The 24,574-nt window shown below is 43.6% G+C and overlaps 1 protein-coding gene and 1 long non-coding RNA gene across 6 annotated transcripts; one reads left to right on the plus strand and one right to left on the minus strand.

The window, feature by feature from the left end:
• Positions 1-1,078: 1,078 nt before the first annotated feature.
• impg2a (interphotoreceptor matrix proteoglycan 2a) lies at positions 1,079-23,865 on the plus strand. Of its 3 annotated transcripts, XM_077616923.1 has the most exons (23): positions 9,060-9,197; positions 10,037-10,205; positions 11,498-12,078; positions 12,490-12,656; positions 12,813-12,838; positions 12,938-12,970; positions 13,072-13,115; positions 13,180-13,238; positions 13,320-13,475; positions 13,560-13,618; positions 13,733-13,753; positions 14,103-14,311; positions 15,062-15,105; positions 16,927-17,110; positions 17,226-17,788; positions 17,841-18,119; positions 18,202-18,421; positions 19,366-19,576; positions 20,228-20,416; positions 21,317-21,518; positions 21,593-21,672; positions 22,525-22,581; positions 23,465-23,865. In XM_077616923.1, exons 2-22 carry the CDS (start codon positions 10,168-10,170, stop codon positions 22,565-22,567), a joined length of 3,408 nt encoding a protein of 1,135 aa, XP_077473049.1. In that variant the 5' UTR covers positions 9,060-9,197; positions 10,037-10,167; the 3' UTR covers positions 22,568-22,581; positions 23,465-23,865. The 3 variants fall into 3 exon arrangements, with proteins under 3 accessions (XP_077473047.1, XP_077473048.1, XP_077473049.1); XM_077616921.1 differs by lacking the exons at positions 11,498-12,078; positions 12,490-12,656; positions 12,813-12,838; ... (16 more) ...; positions 22,525-22,581; positions 23,465-23,865 and adding exons at positions 1,079-1,339; positions 1,429-1,544; positions 1,634-1,843; ... (14 more) ...; positions 8,776-8,819; positions 8,898-8,966 and having other exon boundaries at positions 9,047-9,197; positions 10,037-10,500; XM_077616922.1 differs by lacking the exons at positions 11,498-12,078; positions 12,490-12,656; positions 12,813-12,838; ... (16 more) ...; positions 22,525-22,581; positions 23,465-23,865 and adding exons at positions 1,080-1,339; positions 1,419-1,544; positions 1,634-1,843; ... (14 more) ...; positions 8,776-8,819; positions 8,898-8,966 and having other exon boundaries at positions 9,047-9,197; positions 10,037-10,500.
• LOC144086804 (uncharacterized) lies at positions 20,858-23,855 on the minus strand. 3 transcript variants are annotated; one of them, XR_013304575.1, is made up of 6 exons: positions 23,697-23,855; positions 23,397-23,633; positions 23,102-23,303; positions 22,839-23,028; positions 22,657-22,760; positions 20,858-20,951 (listed from the first exon to the last, which is right to left on the minus strand). It is a non-coding gene; the product is annotated as an uncharacterized LOC144086804 (long non-coding RNA). The 3 variants fall into 3 exon arrangements; XR_013304574.1 differs by lacking the exon at positions 20,858-20,951 and adding an exon at positions 22,434-22,553; XR_013304573.1 differs by lacking the exon at positions 20,858-20,951 and having other exon boundaries at positions 22,583-22,760.
• Positions 23,866-24,574: the final 709 nt, after the last annotated feature.

A 24,574-nucleotide genomic window follows, 5' to 3' on the forward strand; every position in this document is an offset into this window, starting at 1 on the left:
ATTGTGAAACATTATTTTCTGTATATAGGACATTGTAGCTCTGATAGAAATTAACTTTACAGCTCCACAAAATAAAAGATGGTTTAGGCTTAGAGGAAGTGTTTTGAACACGAACAAACAATTTTCTCTTTTTGTGCGACAGACAATACTCTCCCCACAGCACGAGTGTTTTTGCAGTGAGGAACTGCTGCCTCCTATTTTGTGTTTCCTCTAATCTGCACGGGCGGAAACATGACCTGAATAATGTTCCCACCAGTAGAATTTTGGCAAAAAATACATAAATTACAGGAATTAAGAAATTTAGCAGCGTTTAAATATTCAAACTACAAATATAAACATATAGATAATAATAACCTAACAAGCTTGAAATTTAAATATCAATTTGGTCCACTATCTGAAACACAAACCTTTCATGACGTAGTTTCCGGTTCAACCCGGATGTAGCCACAAAGCCCCCTCTGTGTGTATCATGAACAGCCGTCCAATTCGCTACCTCTAACGGCTTTTTAGCTTTTTTTGCACGATCCTCATGAAATATATGGCCTTTTCATAGTTGTCTAGAGCCTTTCAACGCAAGATCAAAGCTTAACTCCGGAACATGGTAAGATTTCACAGTCATCGGTCTTGTGCATCTTTGTCCGAGTGAGCTAGCGTTGCTACAAGCTCGCGTGGCTAACGGCGGTTATCATGTTTAGTTTAAACGTCCCCGTCGAGGTCGAGGGTAAAAGAGTAAAATGATGTGCGAAAGGTGGAAGTAAAATAACAATCGCAAAATATTATTGGCTAAATTAAACGTAGATCGAGTCTTTCGTGAACGGATTATTATTTTTCTTATATGTAAGTATATGTATGTATAAGGACAGGGGTTTCAAATTTGCGGTCCAGGAGCCAGTTGTGGCCATCTGGACAAAAGCTGCATTAATTAATTGTATAGATTTTCTCCAATACTACAATAATTCTAAACAAAATGGATTTTAGCAATATTTAAACTCGTAAAAAATTAATGAAAACAATTTGTAATATTTTATTTATATTTAAATAAGTGGCTTTTTAGCTTTTTCTCTTTTTGGCCATATGTACTTTGCTCGGCGAACTGCGTTTTTTAAATTTATACTACGTTTTATTTGTTTTGTTTTAGAACTGTCTTGTTAATAGCTTAACTATTTGTTGTCCTATTTCTGTAAATATATATATTTTTGTTAATATTTAAAAAAAATGTCATAGCATTATATTGCTTGTCTTCGTATTAGTATTGCAGCTGTGCCTCACTATTTTGGCAGTCATGACGGACCCCCCGAAGGCCTCAAAGCTGCCATTAACAGTCAAAAGGCAGAAACCGGTGAGTGGGAATCGGCAAGGGCAGGACAGATTCATTTGGAATTTGATTTGATGTTCAAATTTAATACTAATACTATTAGTTCTGCACAGGTGTGCTGCAACGCAAACCAAGGTAGAAAACTCCCCAAATCGGATTTGGGGCTCAAAAAAGCATCCCAAACATTTGATCGCAATCATGCCGCCGTGGTCAAATGGGGGATAAACAAGTAAGTCAACACTCTTTAAAACATTTATCCAAGCAACCTGTTTTAAAGTGTGTGGCCTGATTTGAAAAATGGCGTCCCTTGTTCCACAGGAGGAGGCTTTGCCTGGTCCTGACCGATGTGTTAAAGACCGACATTGGCAGGTCTTTTTTGGACAAGCAGCAGGGTAGCATGTCCCAAGCGGACAGCGAGAAAATACCCGATCCCGTCAAATGTGAAAGCCAAAAACCACCCAAGAATGAGAGGGACAAGAACACGCCACCAAAATCTGTCCAGATGAGCAGCCTTTCATCCCAACGCAGGTAGCGTGTCTCTTTCACGCCGTAAATTTCATCATGGAGTCTTGAAAAGTGGTTCTATGTCATCATCATTTCTCTCATCCCAAAAAAATATCCAATTTTGTGTCTCTGTAGGCCGCACCAGAGAAAGAAGTTACCTCACGCAGACAATGGGGAGGAAAGTAAAGACGTGGAGCAGATGGTTATCGTCAATACAAATGGGGAAGACTACGGAGTCGTAGGTGGGTTACAATGGAAAGATATTTCAAACTAATTTGAAGTATAACCAAACATTTTTAATAAGCAGCTTTGAAATCTTGGAAAAAAGGATTGCTCGTCTTCATTGCGTTCATTAAAGTGAAAAAATCATACATAACCCACTGATTTATGGTCGTGTGTACTTTATTTTAAAAAAAGAATTGGCGTCAGCTACTTGCTAGCATTTTGCACCTTGCAGGTTAAATGATGCGATTTTTTTCCCCCGTCCTACTTTCTTGACAACACAATTTTCTTAACGGCAATGCGTCGTCATTGCTTGTGGTGTTTTGTCGACAGACTGCGGCTTGTCAGTGAGCTGGAAACCTTTGGACGATGCCGGAGACACTGATGACTTTTCCCCAAGTTCCCTCGACGACATCAAGGCTCAAGAGAAACACTGTCTGGTGAGTGCGCCCCAAAACATTCTAACATGATGACATTTGGAATTGGACTGCATGTACACCACCTCCATTTTTAATAAGAATCAGAATCATCTTTAATTGTTTGTGAGAACCGAACAATTTTAGAATGGCTATCCACTGTTTGCTAAGGCAAGAGGATGCTAAGCTAGTGCCGATAAGCCGTTTTTAGCCAGCGCTCAGAGGAAGGCTGAATCTGATGCTTGATGCCATTTGCAGAAAAAGGTTTAAGGCTAGACAGCCATGGATGTTTTGATAGATTTAAGGTGACAAATTGCCAGTTTGCTACCAAAAAATAGGCTATGCTAGTTTATAGTCAACAGTGACCTGCGTACGGGTCTTTTCTTAAATTTTGTGGAATTTGGGCCCTGTGGCTTGTAGGTGCGCTTTATAGTGTGGAAATTAAGGTTATTTATTTTTCAGTTTCAAAGGAAGAAAAAAGATACCCGGGACTCCGTTTCAATCTTTTTTTTTTCTTTACTTAATCCATGAAAACTGAAAAGTGGTGTCTTTCTCACACAGGAACAGAAGAGAAAACGAAAGGCCTTCAGATTGATCAAGCGCAACGGAGCGTGTAGCCCAAAACGCCAACGAGAAAGTGTGCTCCGGCTCACTAGTGAACGCGGACTAGGCGCGGGACTGTCCTCCTTTGGCCCGTTGGAGCCCGAAGAAGACGGCCAATCGGACGACGGCGTAGCCCCGTCCACCGTGGAAGCAGTCTGCGAAGTGCCGTGCCTCGTCCCAGTCGCCAACCCCAACCTGGGGTTGGGAGAAGTCATTGGATCTCCCGCTTCCAGCTGCTTGCCACCACAGGAATCGGAGCAGGACAGCACCGGTGAGCTGAGTGAGTATACGCAAAAAAAAAATGGCTTCAAGATGGTGGTGTTGCATTATTCTCAAATCCTCGTTCGCAATTTCTGGCAAAGAAAAGGAAGCACAGTTATTAGACTTGAATCAATTTTACATGCGACAGGGAAAATGGATGAAAGCCAATATATTTTTGAAAATGGAAGTCAGTCTTTTTTAACATATTTTTTTTGTTTCTCTTTCAGTTGTACTGTCTAGCGACGATGAGGAGAGCGACGACGTTACCCGACATATCGCCCGATGTGCTAAGACGGCGCCCTCGGTCCGAGACATCGAGGCCAAGCACCGTGTGCAGACGCTGTCGCTGGAAGCTGTGTCCAAAGAACTCGACGGTCCTCACTTGCAGAATGTGGAGGTGGGCTCAATGTGTCAATGTGCTGCTGACTAAAAATGATAGATAGCTATTTTAGAAAATAATAATAAACCAGCTTAATGGCGCCCATCCTGCGAGGTCTTTTTATTGATCTTAAACCAATTTAAGATTAGATTTATAGAACGCGGTAGATTTATAAAACTAATTCTCATGCCAAGATATGCATGGACCACTCTTATTTGTTTCCATTTTTCCTCTTTCAATTTATTACAAAAAATATTATTATTGTTTATTTTTATTTTTTTACTTTGAATTTCTATTTATATTTTTTATTACAGATGGATTTTTAAAAATTCTCTTGAACTTGTTACTCTGCAAATCGTTTTTTTTTCACCCAAAATAACAATAAATGTAAGTAAGGGGTCATAAGTAGTATCCTCTAAATTGGTCATCCAGTAAGAAGGCAAAGTATTATTTTTCTTTGGTGTCTCCAGCAGAGGGGACTCTTAGTAAAAGTGAAGCTCAAGCCTTCAAACTGAATTATTGCATTTTTCTGGGGCTGTAGACTGTAGAATGTAAAACATGGTTTTGTACAGTACAAAAAAATGGACTATAAAGTTTGTCTTGTGCACTTGAAACCTGTGCAATATATAACTGACTGATTTCTCCTATACAGGTGTTGCATGTGGTTGTAGGAACGTCGGGGTCCGTTTCACCCGCCCCCACAATCAACCACTCTCTCCTCGAGTTAGACTTCACCTACATGTTCTGTGGGGGTTACAAAGGAGAAGCAAATGGCAAGCTCACGGTAAATGATTAGCCGTCCCCCAAACACGCGCTTTATCCTTTCATTCTAAGGAGCAGATCTGGATGTGAACGTACTTTTTTTTTCCCCTTGACAGGTAGTGAAGGAAAATATCATCATACCATTAAAAGGTAATGTTCCTAGACCCTGTTACACCATCTCAAGTTAGTGTAATGCATTAATGCACGTATCAAAGTGGCGGCCCGGGGGCCAAATCTGGCCCGCCGCATCATTTTGTGTGGCCCGGGAAAGTAAATCATGGGTTCCGACTTTCTGTTTTAGGATCAAAGTAAAATGAAGAGTATAGATGTATATTCAATTTAAATCAATAATTGTAATTTTTTAAACACAATTTTTCTGTTTTTAGTTCAAAAATCATTTTGTAAAATCTAAAAATACATTTAAAAAAGCTCAAATAAACATTGTTTTAGATCTATAAAAGCGGAATATTCAGGGCTTTTAATCCAGTTCTTTTAATCCATTTATTAAAAAAATCTAAATATTATATCTAAAATGGTCCGGCCCACATGAAATCGAGTTGACGTTAACGCGGCCCGCGAACCAACCCGAGTCTGACACCCCTGCTAACCGGTCGCAAAAAAGATATACAGTAATACCTCGTTTATCGTGGTGGCTAGATTCCAAGACCTGCCGCAATAGGTGATTCACAGTGTTTTGATGCTGTCCCCTTAATATATATTTAGACTTTTAAAACCTCAAGTACATTGTAAAGGAACTAGTTTATTGGGCGCTCGATGAGATTGAATTGTGCTGAACAAGAATGGATTTTGATGGTATTTTTTTATTATTCAGAATAAATTGGTTGATTGATTGATTTGATAAGGGGCAGCACATATACGAGGCAGCTCTGCTTAGGCAATCATGCTGTCCTCTCATCCTTAGACTTGAGACAGGAGCTTGAGGTGACGCTGACCTTGGAGCGAGCCGAGTTGAAGAGGTACAGCATTTGGGGGCCCGAGGAGGTGGCTTCCAGCTGGATCTGCGCTGAAGCCGGCGCCGAACCTTGCACCTTCCTGTTTTTTTGTATAAGCCAAAGTGCTGCCATGAAAGTGCAGAGGGATCTTGACTGCCTATTTACCAAACCGGGTAAACTAACCACTACTGGTAATACAACTGACGTAGTTCATGCCCGTGACGAATAACAATCTATGTTGGAATGGTTTCTCTCCCCTACAGGAAATCCCAGCCCCTTTCTCTTGCTGGCCCTCAAGGAACCTCTAATAGGCATAGACAGGGCCGTATTGCGCTCTCTCCTGGAAATGGACTGTCACGACGGTCTGACAATAGACGGGAGCCACGGACTTGATCTGAGAGACTTTCTCAATCCGAGTCTTTCGCTGGAGGAAAGCTTCCAGATCATCAGATCCAGCGGGCGAGACCCTCAGTTGCTGCAGAGGCTCGGCCTGGATGACGCCGTCTCGATATCTGAAGCGGAGGGGAGGTGTTCCTCCTCCGATTCGGAGGCGGATGATATGAACGAGATTACGCCGGAGCTTTCCGTCTTGCTGGACGTGAGCAGTCTGCACAACTTAATCATGATGGAGCGGGAGACAACTTCCATTCAGGAAGAGGAAGAGGAGGAGGAAGAAGAGGAACCGGAGGAGGAAGAGGAACCGGAGGAGGAAGAGGAAGAGGAACCGGAGGAGGAAGAGGAACCGGAGGAGGAAGAGGAAGAGGAACCGGAGGAGGACACTGGAATACAACACATGGCAGAGGAGGAGCAGACAACACAAGGGGTAAACAAAAAAATCAATGAAAACAAGTTGTCATTCACAGAGGAGCTACTTTCAATTTTTGCTATCCAAAACAGTAGCATACGTCATTCACAGGCCTTTTCAATCTATTTAATGGTAGAGTTTGATAGGCCAACTACGCCAGTAGCACTCCTATTGTAAATGATTCCACTGTGCAGTAAAAATAAATAAATAATGACAAATAAATCAACATACCTAACCACTCTGTCTTATAGGAGGACAACAAGACAGGCAGCCCTCTGCACACACTTTGTCGGCGTAGAACGATGGGAGCGTACACAGTGACAATGTGTCAACCAGACTCTACTTGGGTTAAATTCAAACATCAAGGCCTTTCCCACCGGTAAGTCCAAGGAATCCATGAAGCACTGACATCTTCATATTCATTTTCCCCATCATAACACTTTGAAGGGCATGGAATTATTTTGGGTAATGAATCCATTTCATGGTACCCGGACATTTCGCCGAACGGACGCTTCGTCGACGGACACTTCGTCGATGGACAATTCGTTGCCAGACAGTTCGCCTAACCTTAACCACTATTAAAGAAGACAAAGGAAATTCACATATTCTTTATTAAAGAAAATAAAACAGCAAAAACTCGCTTGACAACACAAATACATTAACATTTGGGCGTGTGCAAGTACTAAATGTGCTTGTCTCTAAACACACTACGCATGAAACAGTTCCTACGTTGAGCGCTCCACGTTTGGAAATACCCCAAAAAGAATCGACGTGAAATTCACAGATGGAAGTTTTTATTTTTCTTTATTAAAGAAAAGAGAATAAAAACTCCGGCGACGAATTGTCCGTTGACGAAATGTCCGGCGGCGAAATGTCCGGTCACGCATTTCATAGTTACTCCACGCAAAGCAGGGATCAGGGAACGTGCACTTTTCGGTAGGTGTGGTCGTGACATCACAACTAGAAAGGATGATCATTTCTAGATTTTTGGTACTGCACCGTCTAGTACACGTTGACAAAAACGGTCGAGAATAGAAAGTATATGGGGAGCATGCAACCAATGTGTTCATTAGCCCCCACCCTGTCAAAATGAAATGGGCGTCAAGTGCTGTCAACGGCAGCCAATGAGTTGCAAGCCCTGTCACAATACTACTTGATTTTTTCATTAACTTGAACCCCGACCTTCACAACATGACTTTTTATTTATTCCTTTTGTTCAGTTTGATCCAGTTCCCTCCCCCGCCACTCAAAGGCGGAATCACAGTGACAATGGAAGACCTGCTGTGTCTGGACAACGGCAAGTACCTCAACGACGTCATCATCGACTTTTACCTCAAGTGAGTGTCCCGGCGACCGCCGTCCAACCAAATGCTTCCGTTAGGTGAAACCAAAGTTTGTTTCCCGGGTTCAGATACCTCCTCCAGAACTCCTCGCGGTCGGTGGTGGAGCGCTCGCACATCTTCAGCAGCTTCTTCTACAAGCAGCTCACTCGCAGAGACAACGCCAGCGAAGGCACCGCCACGGAATCGTAAGTCTTTGCCTCGATGCTTTTAATAAGCGTTTGTTGTTTTTCTTCCTCTGTCAACCTTTTTTAAATTTTTTTAATTAGTTGTCAGAGACAGAAGCGGCACCAGCGAGTCAAAAATTGGACACGCCACGTGGATATCTTCAAAAAGGACTTCCTATTTGTTCCTGTCAACCAAGAGTAAGTGGATGTGCATAGACAAACACATGGTTGGGAAAATGCACCATAAGGAGAGCATCTAGTTTTACAGTCTTTTTCACAGATACGAAAATCTTTCTAACCTTTTTGGAAAAGCAACATCAAATTAAATCAATATACGAATTTGCACTTTGTTGCTAATTTAGTCACTTTAAAGAAGGCAATTCCGCGCTATGTTAGATTCATGGCAGCAATTTGAAGCTAAATTAGCTGTTCTGCATCTATACTTATTACCTAAAGTAATATAACTACAATAAGGTCTTTAAATGACAACTCTCGTCATGTCATTATCGGACTTTTTTTCTTGTAATATTGCAGCAATTTTAATTTTGTAATGCTCTGACTCTCTTGCCCTATTTTTACCTGTCTTTGGCTCACGTATGTCGTTATGCTAATTGACATTTTTTTTTTTTTTTAGGGCTCACTGGTATCTGGTGGTTATCTGCTTTGCTGGACTGGACGAGCCCACGTTGGAGCCGTGGAAAGAAAGTAACTTGAACGGGATCGGTGTGTCGCCACAGCAGGACAAAGCCGGAGGCTCTCCCAATGCACCAAAGTTGAAAAGCAGCAACAGTGAGGACACGCAACGTGGTATGTCCCCTGAATTGATACAGTCGTCTATTGCACCTTCACTAAATGTATTCCCTGTGTTCTAGTAAAAGAGCCAAAAGCTTTTTCCAGCAAAGTGGTGAGTCTGAATTTATTATTAAAGCACAATCTCTAGATTAGATCACTTTATTCATCCCGTATTCGGGAAATTTCACTGTCATAGTAGCAAGAGGCTGAGAATACAGACACAGAAAAATAAATTTTCTTTTTGCTTTCTTAATAGGACTGCACAGAGAAAACCTGCAATAGGAACTTTGTTTTAAAGACGTGAGTAGGCACAATATGGCTGCTGCCTTTTATTTTTTTGGAACACATGTATTGAAGCATGACTCGTTTTTTCTTTAGGCCTTGCATTCTCATCATGGATTCCCTCAAATTGTCTCTTCACGAGCGCATTTTTAAATTGTTGCGAGAGTGAGTAAACCGTCTTGGTAGAGGTTTGCATTTCAGGGCAAAAGCATCATCTTTTTATGTTTTTTAATTTTCGTTGTCAGGTACCTGCAATCGGAATGGGAGGCACGTCGTGGCTCATCACGCGATTTTGGTCCAGACCAGATGAAAAGTTGTCACTGTCAGGTGCCTCTACAGGACAACAGTAGCGATTGCGGCCTGTACTTGCTGCAGTACGTGGAAAGCTTCCTCAAGGTAGGAAACTCCATTTGTACATCTTGACTCAGGCTGTTGTCAATGGCAGGCACTTTTATATTATTGGTATGAGTGTTTTTTTAAATCCTAATATTAGACCAAAAGTACAGTCATCACTTATCACAAAGTACATTACATTACTACGATTTTTTCCCCACTATAAATTATTTTAAAACATATATATATCTTTTTTTTCTTAAGTTCATAAACATGTGAAAATTCACGCTGAAACTCGTAAGCGGAAGCCACTTTTGCTACTAGGACTCAGCACTGGGAAAAAAAAAGTTATAATAGGGGTGATCCTACTTCACAATTTTTTTGTTTATCGCGCCCATGTCTGGTCTACATTAACCGCGATATTCGAGGGATTACTGTTGTTTTGTGTCTATACAGACATTGCCAAAGTGAAACCAATAACTTGCACTTTACCTAATGTAAAAACAATCAACCAAAGGTTTTTTCTCTCACAATTTTAATTCTGTATCACTACAACATGGCCCCTTATTCTCATAACATTGCGACTTTTCGTATGCCCTACTTCTGCTAATATTATGACATTTCTTTAGTAGCGTTACGGCACATGACCTAATTCTCGTTTTATTGTGACGTTTCTCTCTCAATATGACAATGTATGACATGACTGCCATGAAATTGCTGTATTTGTTAACCGAAACGTTGCACTGAAATCTTATAGTCTGTGAGGAAGACAAACGTTTTGTTTCCTTTTAGAAATTGCTTGTATTTTTTTTTATCTATATTTTTTTGGGTAAACAGCAGTTAATTCAGTTAGTCTCCCCCTATTGAGTGGCTAGGTGGCTGATTGAGTGTGTTTTTCCCAGGACCCCGTGGTGCACTTTGAACTGCCGCTAGACTTGCATCGCTGGTTCCTACGGCGGCAGGTACGCAGAAAGCGAGACGAAATCCGCGACCTGGTGTTGCAGTTATACCGACTGCAGAAGACGAGCAAAAAATGAGCAACGAGGACACGGCCCACACAGCAATTGGACCGTGAGCGACCCACCTTTTTTACTTAAATTTGACCCCCGCCCGCTCTACTACACTCACTAAGTCACCACGCAGGCGACGGCCAAAGATGTCTTAAATGAAGTCAATTTTCGTTGTTTTACCATAGAGCGTTTTTTAATAGTGTTGTATCTGTTATTTGCGAGTAATTTTCTAATACTTATGATGCTCTTTATTTAATTTCTACACAAACTCACTGGTCAAGCAAATGTGTGTCCAAAAGTTTTCATTTCCAAATGTAGTTTGATCAATACATAAATCATTCTTTTTTTGGAATCCATTTGGGCTGCTGATATTTTTATTGGTTCCGATAGTTTGTGTTTTCTGCCTTGGCGTTTCTCATTAAGGAGAAAGAAAAAAAAAGACTAATTTGCAAAAAGGGGGAAAGCATTTTCAGGTGAGGAAAAATATCACACATCTAAAATTCCGTCTTTAAAAAAAAAGATAGCTTCAAAAGCTAGCCAAATATATTCACAGCTGTATAGAATGTTTAAATCAAGTGCAACATATTTAAAAAAATAATGATAAAAGCATATTCTAAACACATTTAAAAAAATAAACTTCTATTGCATTGCCGTTTGTTCTGCTGTGGTGCTTAGTCACAATGTAGCCAAAATAGTATTACTTCCCATTAGCTTGTTTACATGACAACGCCAGCCCTTCTAATCTGTTCAGAGGTTTACACTATTAGCTTTAGGTGTTAATTTATTGTCCATTCCATCCTCTCAGTGGGACTCGCCGTGGTCAAAGTTAAGCACGTCGCGCTCCCGTCCGTCATTGCTTGTAATCAGAGATTCCCGTTCCAAATACCTGAGTCATAGCTAAGCACCAATTTGCCTACTCGGACCACTATTGGTGCTGATTCCACCTGTGACATCCATGGTAGCAGCAAAAATAATCCACAGGAAAATCACAACAAAGAAATCGTAATTCTTCACAGTTTTTTAAATAAAAATATGCAGAATAAAATAGTGAAATTCTACACTGTCACCATTGACATCTGACCTAGTACAGGTGATGTTTTAAGTGACAATAGAATGTAAAATGAACTCTAGCTTCTTGTGTGGACCAAACTCAATGATGTTTTCATCATTTGCCGACAATATTCTTCTGGTAAAGCGATGCTATATTGCTAAATTGTCTTTCATCTTTCCACCAGGGAACTCTTAGGCACGTAGTCTAAAGCCTCCTTCTCCTTTCCCCCAGTCGCTCCAGTAACTCCACTAAAAGGCTTATCTTAAACAGGATTAGGGCTTCAAAGATCTTTTCTCCCACAGCCATCTGCCTACCTTCCCTCTGACGGTAAGTGTCTTGCGAGCGCCATGTCGCCGCGTCTCCGCCGTCTTTGCGGGGGAACGGCCAGAGGTCGCTTGCTCCGAGGGTTGTGACCTTCTCGCGCGCCGGAAGACTTTTCAACTATGCCAACTTGTGGAATATTATTGCAAAAGCCAAGACGAGGAACTGCTTTTGGGATCTAAACAAGGATTTAACATGTCCATCCCGCGGAGATGTCTTTTATTTACTTTAGCCTTCGCGGTTTTGAACCCGCGGACAGGTACGTACAAGTTCATTCCGGCTCTTTTCCAAAAGCCAAGTCTTGAGCTCATCTTTTTTGTGCCTCAACTAGATGCCACCCTGGAAGGGTCATCCACGGGCCCCCTGGAGCTTCCTGTCGACAGCGAGCCGGCGCCATTCCGTCGCGTCCTCCGTTTAACGGAAGTGGCGGCGCCCGGGGAAGCTGGCGCGGCGCTGTCCAGACCCAAGCGGAACATCCTCTTTCCGAGCGGAGTCAAGCTGTGCGCCCAGGAATCAGCCAAGCAGGTGGTCGCAAACCACCTAAGTTTTTTCCATCTCAGAGGTGAGTGTAAAAAAGGACATTGAGGTCGTTACATTCCTTGAAAAAGTCACTTTTTGCAATACTTTTAGAAATAAGTTGTCATATTACGTTGCCGAGTTGCTAAATTAGGTGCCATGTGCTTTGCGGGTTCTGATTAGCCGCCGCTAAAATTGTATGAATTGATGTACATGCGCCATAAGTTAAAGTTCCTCATTTGGGTAACCGGTTCTAAAACGAGATTGTTCATTTTAACGGAAATGACGAACCACTATGTAACGTACAAAGCAGCTAAATTAGCCGTACTGCCTCCATACATATTCCGAATGACTTTTATTATTACTTTAAGTTATGTAAGATGACTTTTGCTTCTAAAATAGTCCACATTCCCTTCTTGAAATGGTGTGTCCTTATTTGTTCTCATTGTGTCTCCAGTGTGCCAAGAGACGGTGTGGGAGGCTTTCAAAATATTTTGGGATCGCCTCCCAGAGCAGGAAGAGTACCAAAATTGGATGAACCAGTGCCAGGAGGGGGAGGTGACAGTGCGAGACATTGGCGCCTACTTCAGCCAATCCGAGGAGCACCAGGGAGTGGTCAAAAAGGTGTGTGGAAAGGCCAACATTTTTTTAAGACCCTTAGACGGCACTCAAATTGATCTCATTGACGCTCGGTGCTCGACGTCCAATCCATTTTCAGATCATGTCATCTAGGAAGCGATGCCCATTCTAACCTTTCCTTTTTCTTCTCCACACTCGCAGAAAATGTCAGGGCCTGGCATGAAAAGGTAAATTATTCCCATCATTCATCGGCATCAAATGTCCCATACGTTGAAGCAATCAATTAATTTTTTCTAATTAAAATGTTTCTCTTCAATTTTGTGTAGTGAACCCACCAAGTCTGCACAACAAACATGCAGGTATGCTCACGTGATGATCATAATTCTTCAAATTATGTGTTGGTGTGCCTTTTTTCTCTCTTGAAAAACTATATAAATCTATATTTTGTTGATTTTCTTAGCACTCCGGCCCCCGATGCGACGATCGCCACTGCATCCAATGAAGGTGAGTATCTTATCTTCATAAGATCTTCATAAGATGTCATAATTATTCCATCTAAATCACGTAGAAGATGCGGGGGAGGCGGAAAAGGTAGAGGAGGAGCCAGTACTGTTGCCAGACATGGAGGTGAGTCCAGTCCACACATGAATTTTGATGACATTCCAACACGACCCTTCTCATTGGCTCTCTTTCCCCATAAATCCGAAGGTTGACAACGACATTCCGGTGGAGCCCATTCCCGCGGCCATATTGGAACAGGTGGTGGAGCTGAGCATCCTCTTGACGGGCGTCGTGTACGACAACGACTTGGCCGATCCTTACTCGCTACACTATCAGGCGCTCAGCAGGCATCTTGCTCAGAAGGTAAACTGGAAAGCACCATCAGAAATAAGGATGATTAAATGTCCGCTATTCCAAGAAAGTAACCGATGACGTTTGTTTGTACAGATTGAAGATGCTCTGTCAGGACTCGCTGGTTTCAAGAGCGTCTCCGTGATGGACTTTAGGTGAATTTTCTTTCACGTGGCCTCATCCCATTGCCATCCCATCCGGTTGATTTTTACCGACATATTTAGTTCAGTTTAGTTTTTTAAAAGTGCTCTTTGCTTGTTTTCATGGAGGCCTCACAAGGATCTTCAAGGGTGAGTGTGTCAACCTGCTTTGCCCTCTAAATCCGCCCGGAAAAAAACACTTTCTTAAGCTTTTAGATCCTCATCAGTGTGTGTGTGTGTGTGTGTGTGTAGCTGGGGCAGGGTGCACGCACGTGTTCCCCGCGTCTCACTAGCCGCTTGCGCTAATGGTCTTAGCGACCTATTAAGGTGGATCAGCCACAAGAACGATAATTGGAGATTTAGATTCTGGAGACCCAGACCGTGACCGATCACGTTTCACCTTAAAACCGTCATCCGCTGTACAGGAAAATGTATTTTTAAACCAAAAAAATCACTCCCTAAATAAATGAAGGACTAATAGACGTCGTTATCCACCCAGGGAGGACGGGATCGTGGTGGACTACGCCGTCACCCTGGCGGTAGACGACACGGGGATCAGCAGCGAGCAGCTGGACTACCTGACCTTGGAGTCCAACCGGGTGGAGAACTCGTACCGCGAGGTCAAGGAGCACCCTACGCTGGTCTACGCCATCAGCGAGCTCAAGACCTTCGTGACCGAGGACCTCCTGAAGGACGCCTTGGAGAGCGGTGAGCACCCGAGACGCCGCGCCTTAACGTTTATGCCACTTGAGAAAACATACCCACGCGCTCATCTGCTCTTCGTTTGTCTGCGCTCGTCGTCACGAAGGACTGAAGCCAACCAAAAAAAAGTGGGCCGCGCTTAATGAATAAATAACAGTGGCAGGATTTCGGGACGGCATGACCCGATTTCGGGTCCTTGGCGCCGGCGTGAAATGGGATACGCCGCAGGTTTTTACGCCGCTGCTTCCAGGACTTTGTTTTGGTTGAGGTCGCGTGCATCTGCTCGCTAAGTAGGTTAATGTCGTCTGTCGTACCTTCAACTTGGACAGTCACATTGCGATTGATTGGATTGGATTGGATTGGATAACTTTATTCATCCCGTATTCGGGAAATTTCATTGTGGCAGTAGCAAGAGGGTGATTAGACAGAACAACAAAGCAAAAGCACAAAGTACAAAGCAAATCAAAGTCAATGGGATTATTAAGAATCACCAAATCAAATCATTAAGACAGAAAAGCAGTAAAAACACAAAACGAGCAAGAGTGGACGGAGCTATTGCTGCCGGCTGCCACTTGAACGGCGCCATCTTGGTTGTGGTAGCTAAAACGGATACAGACTCAAAAAGACGTTGTAAAGTTGGACAAAAACTTAAAACCAAAAAAAAATAGAGTTGAATCACCGGTAATATTTGGCCTAGGTCAGCTAGGTCCCGAATGTGGTCTTGTATTCACATGGGTTTCTGTACTGCCTCCACAGTGTCCGAGACCCCCGAGACCATCCACGCTGCAGGGGAATCATCGGTGAGTGTACGCTAACGCCATTCTATCTGATCTAAATACTTCAAATAGTCATCTATTGAAAGATCTTTCTGAATAACTTCACTGTTTCTAAAAAGTTTAAATGTACAGTACTGCCTGGCCACTTCGCGTATTGACTATCGAAAATCTGCCAAATATGAAAAGTTTATAGAGTAGGAACATGAATACAAACAAAAACAAGCCAAGTCACAACCAGAGACTATTTTGATCGCCACTAGGGGACAGTGTCTACCTTGGGGGGGTTAAAAAAAATAGTAGAGATTGCGGCAGGTCTTAGAACCGATTCACGGCGATAAATGAGGTCTTACTGTATATGCTTTTCTTTTTTTTTAAAGGAAAACTTTAACGTACCGTGAATCAAGCCTTAAAAAGTCAGCCATTAACCAGATAACAACGCTGAGCGCGCCGATGGCGAAGCGGATTAGCTTGTTTATTTCCCTAATAATCTCCCGCTATTCTCGGGTCAAGCCATACGATCGGCGGCGGCCTCAAAAACAGGCTGACTTCGTTCTAACCCATAATTCTGACAAACAGAGCAAGAGAGAGAGAAAAAAAAACACGCCGCGAAGTAAATAGAAGCTGAAAGCAAATCCTCCTTTGAGCTGATTGCTGTACTTTTGCAGACATTCTTGGAAAATATCATTTCATCACAGTATTGACGCTGGCGCCGAAACACGTTGACTTTGCGGGACGCTAAAAGCAGCTCTGATGAAGAGGGAGATAGATACACTGCACGTGGATTTTATTGTTAACAAACACTGACGTGTACGCAAAGTACGGACGGCCATCCATAACAGTCCGGCGGCGAGCAAAAATTGGAAAGCTAAACAATTCCGGCTTCCCCATTTTTTAGCCAAAGTATACGTAGACTCCTTTGAGGTGGTCCGGGTTTATGTTGTCTTCAACTTCTCTGCCAAAAACTGTCACAACCGTAAAATGGTTTCAATCTGCTGTTTTATCCAATGAAAATTGAAAAAAATGGAGCATATGTGCTATTATTATTCAATCTAGGTTTTCAATGAAGACATTATTCTCATCTTTTCCTTGCATGACTTTTAGCATAATAACGTAACATCATTTAGAATATTGAAATAGTTTTCAAAACATGAAAACAACTTGATGAATTGAATCTTTTTTTTCTCTTGGTAGTGTTTTGAATTCAAAATCTCCTCACTTGTTGAACACACGCATTCTCTTCATCAATAATTTTAATGAACAGCAGAACTTTGCTTAGTACGAACGAGGCCAGAATTCTGTCAGCTCCAACTTTTACGGCGTACAACCAATTCATAAGTGGCCAACATTTTACAAGCCTATGAATGTGTTTGCCGATAAATTATCACCAAAGCCACGGAAGTTGATTCCAGCCGAGTCTCGAGTGAACATGTTGAAGCCATTTTGTCACGTCGCATCGTGTCGAGTCCAAACTTGCTCAAAGGGGGGCACCGTTATTTGTTTTTAATTAGATTTTTCACGGGAATTTCCACGAGCTTCCTGAAAATGGCGCTTTGCCAGACGCACGTATGCTGTACATCTTACTGATGCAAAACATATGTCTTAAAGTCCACTTAACAGAGAGCCCGTTAGTTTTAAACATAGAATTCCTGTCATTTTTTGGACCCCAATCGAAGATGCACCCTGCGAATTCTCATAACAAAACAGTCTTTGTCATATGTCAAATCCAGTGGTCTACAATCTGCAAGTGTCTACATTGATTTAAGGAAGCGCTGTCCAAACGATCCATTTTTATCGCAGCCACTGATAAGAAAATATCTTGAATTATGTTTTTTTTTTTTAATGCAGAATGAAGAAACCGAGAATCCGCTCCCAGATGACGTCTTGAACGAGGTCAAGCAAGAACAATTTCTGCCCGAAAGCGTCGGAGGAGACGCCGCGGAGACGTTTGAAAGCGACATAGTTGTCTTGGAGGAGAGTGTTGAAATTTCATCCCCCGCTGTGTTTGCCACATCTGCACCCGAAACTGAAAGTGAGTCCTAATCGTCACACCGTGTTCGTCGCACGGGCTTTTTAACGGGTACAGTAAGAGAAATTTACAGGAAGGCAAAAATCGGTTTGACTGAAACTGGAATTTATTTTTGTAGGCATCAGTGATGAGGATCTGCTTCCTGAAAACAGCGCCACTGTAGATCAACCCCCAGACCCAGACCAGGAGGAGGCTCCTCCCCCCGCCGAAGACGATGCGCCGTTGCCCGAACCGCCGCCGCCGGCGGAGGAGGAGGAGGCCTCGGGCGCGACTGACCTGGACAACCCGGTGTGGTCGGTTGCAACTCCGGTCGCTGAAGATGTGGTGGTTCTGGAAGAGGAGCCGCTGGACAACGGTGTCGCCAATGAAGATCTCGCTAGCGAAAGCACGGAGGACGACCCCGTCCCCGAAATATTGGCCGAGGCTAGCGAGGGAGCCATTGAGAGCGAAGCGCGACCTCCAGAGGCGGATCAGGAAGCCGCGCCGTCACTCGTAGAACCTCCCGAAGCGTCCGAGATCGCCGGCGACGATCTGCCGGACGAAGACGTTTTGCTGGTCAACCGAGGGGTCCTTCCTCCGACCGCCGCGTCCGGCGAGAAGGATTCGCCTTTCACGCGCGTAGCCGATGTCGACGTGGACACCGACAGCCCAACCGACGACCTAATCCCTTCGATGGTGGAGGTAAGGCGACACGATCGGTTGGTTAGCCATGTGATTGACCGTCGTTCCTTAGATCCTGCCGGATGGCGACGAAGACGACTCCCCCGCGGAAGACCTTCTCAACGAGCTGTTAAATTACGGCCCGATCAACCACACCGAGGAGGGCAGCACGGGCTTCCCATTTAGCGTGTCGCACGACAGCGACCCGGCCGGCGTGGCTCTGCCGGCCAATCCCGGCCGAGCGCTCATGGTGTTCTTCAGCCTGAGGGTGACCAACATGATTTTCTCCGAGGATCTCTTCAACAAGAGTTCGCCGGAGTACAAAGCGCTGGAGCAACGCTTCCTAGAACTGGTAGGTTTAGCAAAGCTAAGTTTAAATGCTCATTTAATTGGAATTTTCATTAAAAGTTATTTCCATCTTGCCCTTCCTCCAGCTGGTCCCCTACCTGCAGTCCAACTTGAGCAACTTTGAGAATTTGGAGATCCTCAACTTCCGCAACGGGAGCATTGTGGTCAACAGCCGCATGAAGTTCGGCAAGCCGGTGGCGCAGGGCGTCACCACCACCGTCTACCTCATCCTGGAGGACTTCTGCAACACGGCCTACCAAACCATGAACCTGGCCATCGATAAGTACTCCTTGGACGTCGAGTCAGGTTGGTGTTTTTTTCCCTTTAAAGCCTAGTCTAGTTTAACAACAACAATTTGTGTTTGAATCTGATGGCTGCCTTGTTGAAATAGGTGCAAACCGTGTTGGTTTATATAGTAAGGCCAGGATTATCTTTACTGTGGTGACGGATGTAAATGGTGCATTTTTTTGCGCCTCACCTAGTAAAAAATTCAGCTCTGAGCAGATAGGATGCCGCAACTCTGTCAGGCTTGTTTATAAAATGGCCCCGTTTTTGTTGTGGTTGGATGGGGGATTGCCAAAACGTTGTTGTTTGCGATTAGAGCAGGGAGGTGTCCAAACTAGTTTTGATTGGCCTGCAGCAAATATTAGTGCAGATTTGAACGTGATGCTTTGTTTACAGTAAAAATGATTGGCAAGGACTTTGGGTTTGACATTAAAAAAGGACATCAATGTTGATGGGTTGACTCCAAGTCAACATGTAAAGGCCACATCACGTCCATGAGCTCATTTCTGGAAAACAGATCCTTATGTAATATGAGAGCATGAGTCCGCTTCTAATATTCCATTCCTGAAAATGGTGAATCATACTTATGTTTGCATTGCAGCCTGTCAAAGTCTTTCTAAATCACTTTTTTTTGCACCATACTTAGCTTATAAAGAACATGACTCGGTTCTTTTGTTTTTTTTCTTTTGCCCATACGTTCCTCCACTGCAGCAATAAAGTTCGAACACATGTTGGTACAATCAGGATGGCAAATCCTTCAACTGCCTATTATTTTGACGGAAAGATAGTTTGCTCAGAGTTGCCGTGGAATTTTTTGTTTGCTCACTTGTTATTCAACAGCTAATGGAGGCGCTGTTTATGCGATTTGCTTCGTCTAGTGTTAAAGTTGTCCATTGCAACGGAACGTAGGCTGCACTCCAGCTTCCTCTCATCCAAGTGCGTAATGTCTAAAATTGTGTTTGCAGGCGAGCGGGCCGACCCGTGCAAATTCCAGGCGTGCAACGAGTACGCCCAATGCAAAGTGAACAAGTGGTCGGGCGAGGCCGAGTGCGTGTGCAACGCCGGCTACTTCAGCGTGGACGGCCTGCCCTGTCAGAGCATCTGCGAGCTGCGCGGCGACTTTTGCCTCAACGACGGCAAGTGTGACATCATCCCCGGCCAGGGAGCCATCTGCAGGTGGGTGGAGATTAGCGTCTGCGGGATTTCGCGGCTTAAAACCACGCTTTTTTTTTTGCCCCGAAACGCCGCCAGCTGCTTTTATATTTATTCCAACGGCCTACGTTAGTTTGTCCAAATATTCCATTTCATACTGAGAAAGCAGGAAATTTATGTAGGGCATAAAATTTGTGGAGCTTAGTACCTTCCACCCCCCCCCCCCCCCCACACACAATTTATACAAATAAAACTGTGCGATATACAATAACAATATATAAAGTCTTTATCGCAAGTAGACATCCTATACAGATTATTTGTGGTTATTTTAGTGTGCTCCTAAAAGGGGCATTTGAAACATGTGGGCTGCAATTTTCCCCGAATAATTGAGAACAGACACTGCGGGCACTAGGCCAAACCATCTTTTTATTTCACAGCAAATAACACATCGTAAAACGCTTCATGTTGTCTTGGTATTGCATAAAGTCAACAAATGGCGGATGTCATGTTTTTCAAATTGAATGCCCAACTAGTAGAGGATTAATGACCGTGCCGTAAAATACTTAACCACAACACACATAAAAGCGTTGACCCTTTGATGACAAGAATGTGGCAGCTAAACAGTCAGCAGGCGGCAAGATAACAAATATATGTATTATACACTGCTGTTTCCAGGTGTCGTGTTGGTGAAAACTGGTGGTACAGAGGCGAGCATTGCGAGGAGTTTGTATCGGAGCCCCTGGTGGTCGGCATCGCCGTGGCCTCCGTGGCCGGATTCCTCTTGGTGGCGTCCGGAGTCATCTTCTTCCTCGCCAGGACCTTGCGGGAACAGTACGACAAGGACGAGTCGGAGGACCCCATACGGTATGGCCACTTTTCTTCTTCTGTATAGAAGATCTAATATTGTCAGGATTTGGTGGCGATAGGTGTCTGACCCAATTGTTGGCAACCCTACTGCATACCTGTCAACCTCTGCCGATAACTGCCCTTATAAATGATTATGATTCCCCTTACAAACCCCCAAAAAACCTTACAAACACTGTACGACTCGTACGGTGTTTGTAAGGTTTTTTGGGGGGTTGTAAGGGGAATCATAATCATTTATAAGGGCAGTTATCGGCAGATGTTGACAGGCATGCTACTGGCCCCCAAAAATGGCGCAGTGGGCCGCATTTGGACACCAGTGTAGTAGCTTGTCACTTATTCAGGTGATGCCAAGCCTAAAATTCTGGTTGCTTTTATAATGCGCTGGCTGCAGAGCAGACGTTGTTTTAGAAAATGAAATAGTCGACATATTTATCTTTGTTGTTTTATTTACAATCAGACAGAACGAGTCTTGAAACAATAACTGCCATGCCGTCCTTCTCTTCTGTAGTAGCCTCCTCCTGTTTGGGCAGTCCTGCAAAAGAGGGAGAGAATATTTGTCCTCTTCCACAAGTGCTGCCACCCGTGGAGTCAAACGTCCAATCTAAGCCGATTAACTGCTCTTATACAGTGGGACAATGATTTATAGCATTAGGGGAATTGTCCGGAGTGGGCTTTAGGCTTAGCGGAATCATTCCTAAAGTATTAGAGGTCATTCTGTTCACTTCTTGTCCCCCGGAGACAACTAAGAGAGGCTCCAGTCAAATCACCACTGAAACAAAACATTGTACCAGTACAAGCTGGCCAGGAAATTGCAGTGGTCCGTTCTAGTTACACTAGGGTCAACAAAGCATTCCGTGGAGGACATTTCCCCTTGTAACGCCAACCATTTCTGCCCAGGCACGTGGAGAGCATCCCGTCGCTGGAGAGGGCGACCAAGTACAACCCCATGTACGAGAGCGAGGCCACCACCGGCTACAGCCACTACTACCGTCGCTACCCGGAGGCTCCCGTCTACAGCAGCGCCAGCGCCGAAGCCTCCACCGACTTCAGCAGCGAAGAGATCCGCCACATCTACGAGAACAGTGAACTGACAAAGGAAGTGAGTGAACCTGCCCGTCACCCGTTTTCCAGTATCCGCCCTTTTTTTTTTAACCTGGTTATCCTTTCTGACAGGAAATCCAAGACAGGATACGCATCATCGAGCTCTACGCCAAAGACCGCCAGTTTGCCGATTTTGTCCGGCAGCATCAAGCGTAAGCCGCTCGTTCTGTGCGTTTGTGTGCATCGGTCTGTGCGTTTGTGTGCGTCTGTCTGTGCGTTTGTGTGTGTCTATCTGTGTGTCTGTCTGTCTGTGTGTGTGTGTTTCTGTCTGTGTGTCTGTCTGTGTCTGTCTGTCTGTGTGTGTGTCTGTGTGTGTGTCTGTCTGTCTGTCTGTCTGTCTGTCTGTCTGTCTGTCTGTCTGTCTGTCTGTCTGTCTGTCTGTCTGTCTGTCTGTCTGTCTGTCTGTCTGTCTGTCTGTCTGTCTGTCTGTCTGTCTGTCTGTCTGTCTGTCTGTCTGTCTGTCTGTCTGTCTGTCTGTCTGTCTGTCTGTCTGTCTGTCTGTCTGTCTGTCTGTCTGTCTGTCTGTCTGTCTGTCTGTCTGTCTGTCTGTCTGTCTGTCTGTCTGTCTGTCTGTCTGTCTGTCTGTCTGTCTGTCTGTCTGTCTGTCTGTCTGTCTGTCTGTCTGTCTGTCTGTCTGTCTGTCTGTCTGTCTGTCTGTCTGTCTGTCTGTCTGTCTGTCTGTCTGTCTGTCTGTCTGTCTGTCTGTCTGTCTGTCTGTCTGTCTGTCTGTCTGTCTGTCTGTCTGTCTGTCTGTCTGTCTGTCTGTCTGTCTGTCTGTCTGTCTGTCTGTCTGTCTGTCTGTCTCACACACAGACACAGACAGACAGACACACACAGACACAGACAGACAGACAGACAGACAGACAGACACACACACACACACACACACACACACACAGAGACAGACAGACACACACACACACAGACAGACACACACACAGACAGACACACACTAGGTCTTAACACTAGCCATTTGTGATTCTAAATCTGAACCTTTCCCACAGAGTTCGGGACACTCGAAGAGAAAGTTCTTCTGTACAGACATGAAACAAACACAAAAGGTACATGGCATCCATTTTGTCTCATTGTTATGTTTTGCAGTCATAGAAGTTAGCTGTTGTTTCTGGGATGCTAACCAGTAAACCAGGGGTGGCAAAGTCCAATTCTCGAGAACTGCTATCTGGTTTATTTTCCTTATCTCCCGCCATCAACACACTTGTATCCATTAATCACCGTTGGGCTGAAATAGTAAAGCAGTCCATGGTTTAGTAGGGAGGTGGGTTGAGCACTTAGCTCAACAAGCAGAGTGGAAGCTTACCATGTGAAAGGTAGTTGGTTCAATTCCTGTGTCCTCCGATAGGCCACTCACTGTTCAGGTAAAGCAGATAAATACTTAGCCAGTCTATTTCATAGTAGGGAGGTGGTTGGGAACATTAGCTCTTGAGGTAGAACGTTCACTTAGCATGCGATAGGTAGTTGGTTCCAATCCCATGTCCTTCAAGTTGTCACTGTTCAGGTAAAACAGATATTTACTTAGCCAGTCTATTTCATAGTAGGGAGGTGGGTGGTAACTTAGCTCACCAAGTAGAGTGCCGTCTGACCACATGCATGGTAGTTGGAGCGATTCCCATGACCTCCAATTTCTGACTTGTCAGGTAAAGCAGATAAATACTTACCCAGTCTTTAGTATAGTAGGGAGGTGCTTGGGTTTTTAGCTCAACAAGTAGAGTGCTGACTATGCCAAAGGTAGTTGGTTCCATTCCTGTGTACTCCCAAGTTGTCACTGTTAAGGTAAAGCAGAAAAATAGTAAGCCAGTAAATGATATAGTAGGCAGGTGGGTGGCAACTTAGCTCATGAGGTAGAGTGCCAGTTTACCATGCAAACGGTAGTTGTTGCAATTCCTGCATCCTGTAATGTTTCTGAAGTGTATTTTCTTTGATCAGGACAAGACCGCTGTCTTCAGAAATGCCTGGTCTGAGCAATCCATCCAGGTGGCTGCAGACTGTCCCTCCACTTCCTTCCTTCCTGGTGCCTTGAGTTGGACATCCCGCCATGGAAAGTCACTTAAAACTTGTCAAGAATTTCCTCGCGTCCATACTTTAGTCTCTCGATCTGAAGAAAATCAAGAAAGACATTTAAGACCAGTTAGCTATGATTTAGCGGTTGGTGCTATACTTATTGATGTTTAAATGTAGTCTTCAACCACGAGAAGTCGGGATGAACTCTTGTCTAATGCAGTACTTGGCGACGAGGCTTTGGCTGCCTTGTTCTCTCTGGTGGAAACGTTCTTGCAGAGAAGCAGCTAACCTGAACCCTGTTTTGAAAAATAAATGTTTTGAACAAACGGCTTTCTTACATGGCCATTTTTTCGAAAAAAGCCTTAGAAAAACGACAGTATGGTAAGGCTTTTCCCCCCTAAAAAACGACATAGTATAGTAAGGCTTTTTTTCTTAAAAAACGACATAGTATAGTAAGGCTTTTTTTCCTAAAAAACGACATAGTATAGTAAGGCTTTTTTTTCCTAAAAAACGACATAGTATAGTAAGGCTTTTTTTTCCTAAAAAACGACATAGTATAGTAAGGCTTTTCCCCCCTAAAAAAACGACATAGTATAGTAAGGCTTTTTTTCTTAAAAAAAGACATAGTATAGTAAGGCTTTTTTTTCCTAAAAAACGACATAGTATAGTAAGGCTTTTCCCCCCTAAAAAAACGACATAGTATAGTAAGGCTTTTCCCCCCTAAAAAACGACATAGTATAGTAAGGCTTTTTTCCCTAAAAAACGACATAGTATAGTAAGGCTTTTCCCCCCTAAAAAACGACATAGTATAGTAAGGCTTTTTTTCTTAAAAAACGACATAGTATAGTAAAGCTTTTTTCCCTAAAAAACGACATAGTATAGTAAGGCTTTTTTTCATAAAAAACGACATAGTATAGTAAGGCTTTTTTCCCTAAAAACGACATAGTATAGTAAGGCTTTTTTTTCCCTAAAAAACGACATAGTATAGTAAGGCTTTTTTTCTTAAAAAACGACATAGTATAGTAAGGCTTTTTT

Source organism: Stigmatopora argus, chromosome 13 (genome assembly GCF_051989625.1).
Source record: "Stigmatopora argus isolate UIUO_Sarg chromosome 13, RoL_Sarg_1.0, whole genome shotgun sequence".
Classification (NCBI taxonomy): Eukaryota; Metazoa; Chordata; class Actinopteri; order Syngnathiformes; family Syngnathidae; genus Stigmatopora; species Stigmatopora argus.

What these genes read in the sequence shown, in the direction of transcription:
- impg2a (XM_077616923.1), top strand. Translation starts at nt 10,168, where the DNA reads ATGAGCAACGAGGACACGGCCCACACAGCAATTGGACC. An exon ending in AGCAACGCTTCCTAGAACTG is followed by an intron (nt 18,120 to 18,201) that starts GTAGGTTTAGCA and finishes CCCTTCCTCCAG; the next exon opens with CTGGTCCCCTACCTGCAGTC. An exon ending in ACAGTGAACTGACAAAGGAA is followed by an intron (nt 21,519 to 21,592) that starts GTGAGTGAACCT and finishes CCTTTCTGACAG; the next exon opens with GAAATCCAAGACAGGATACG.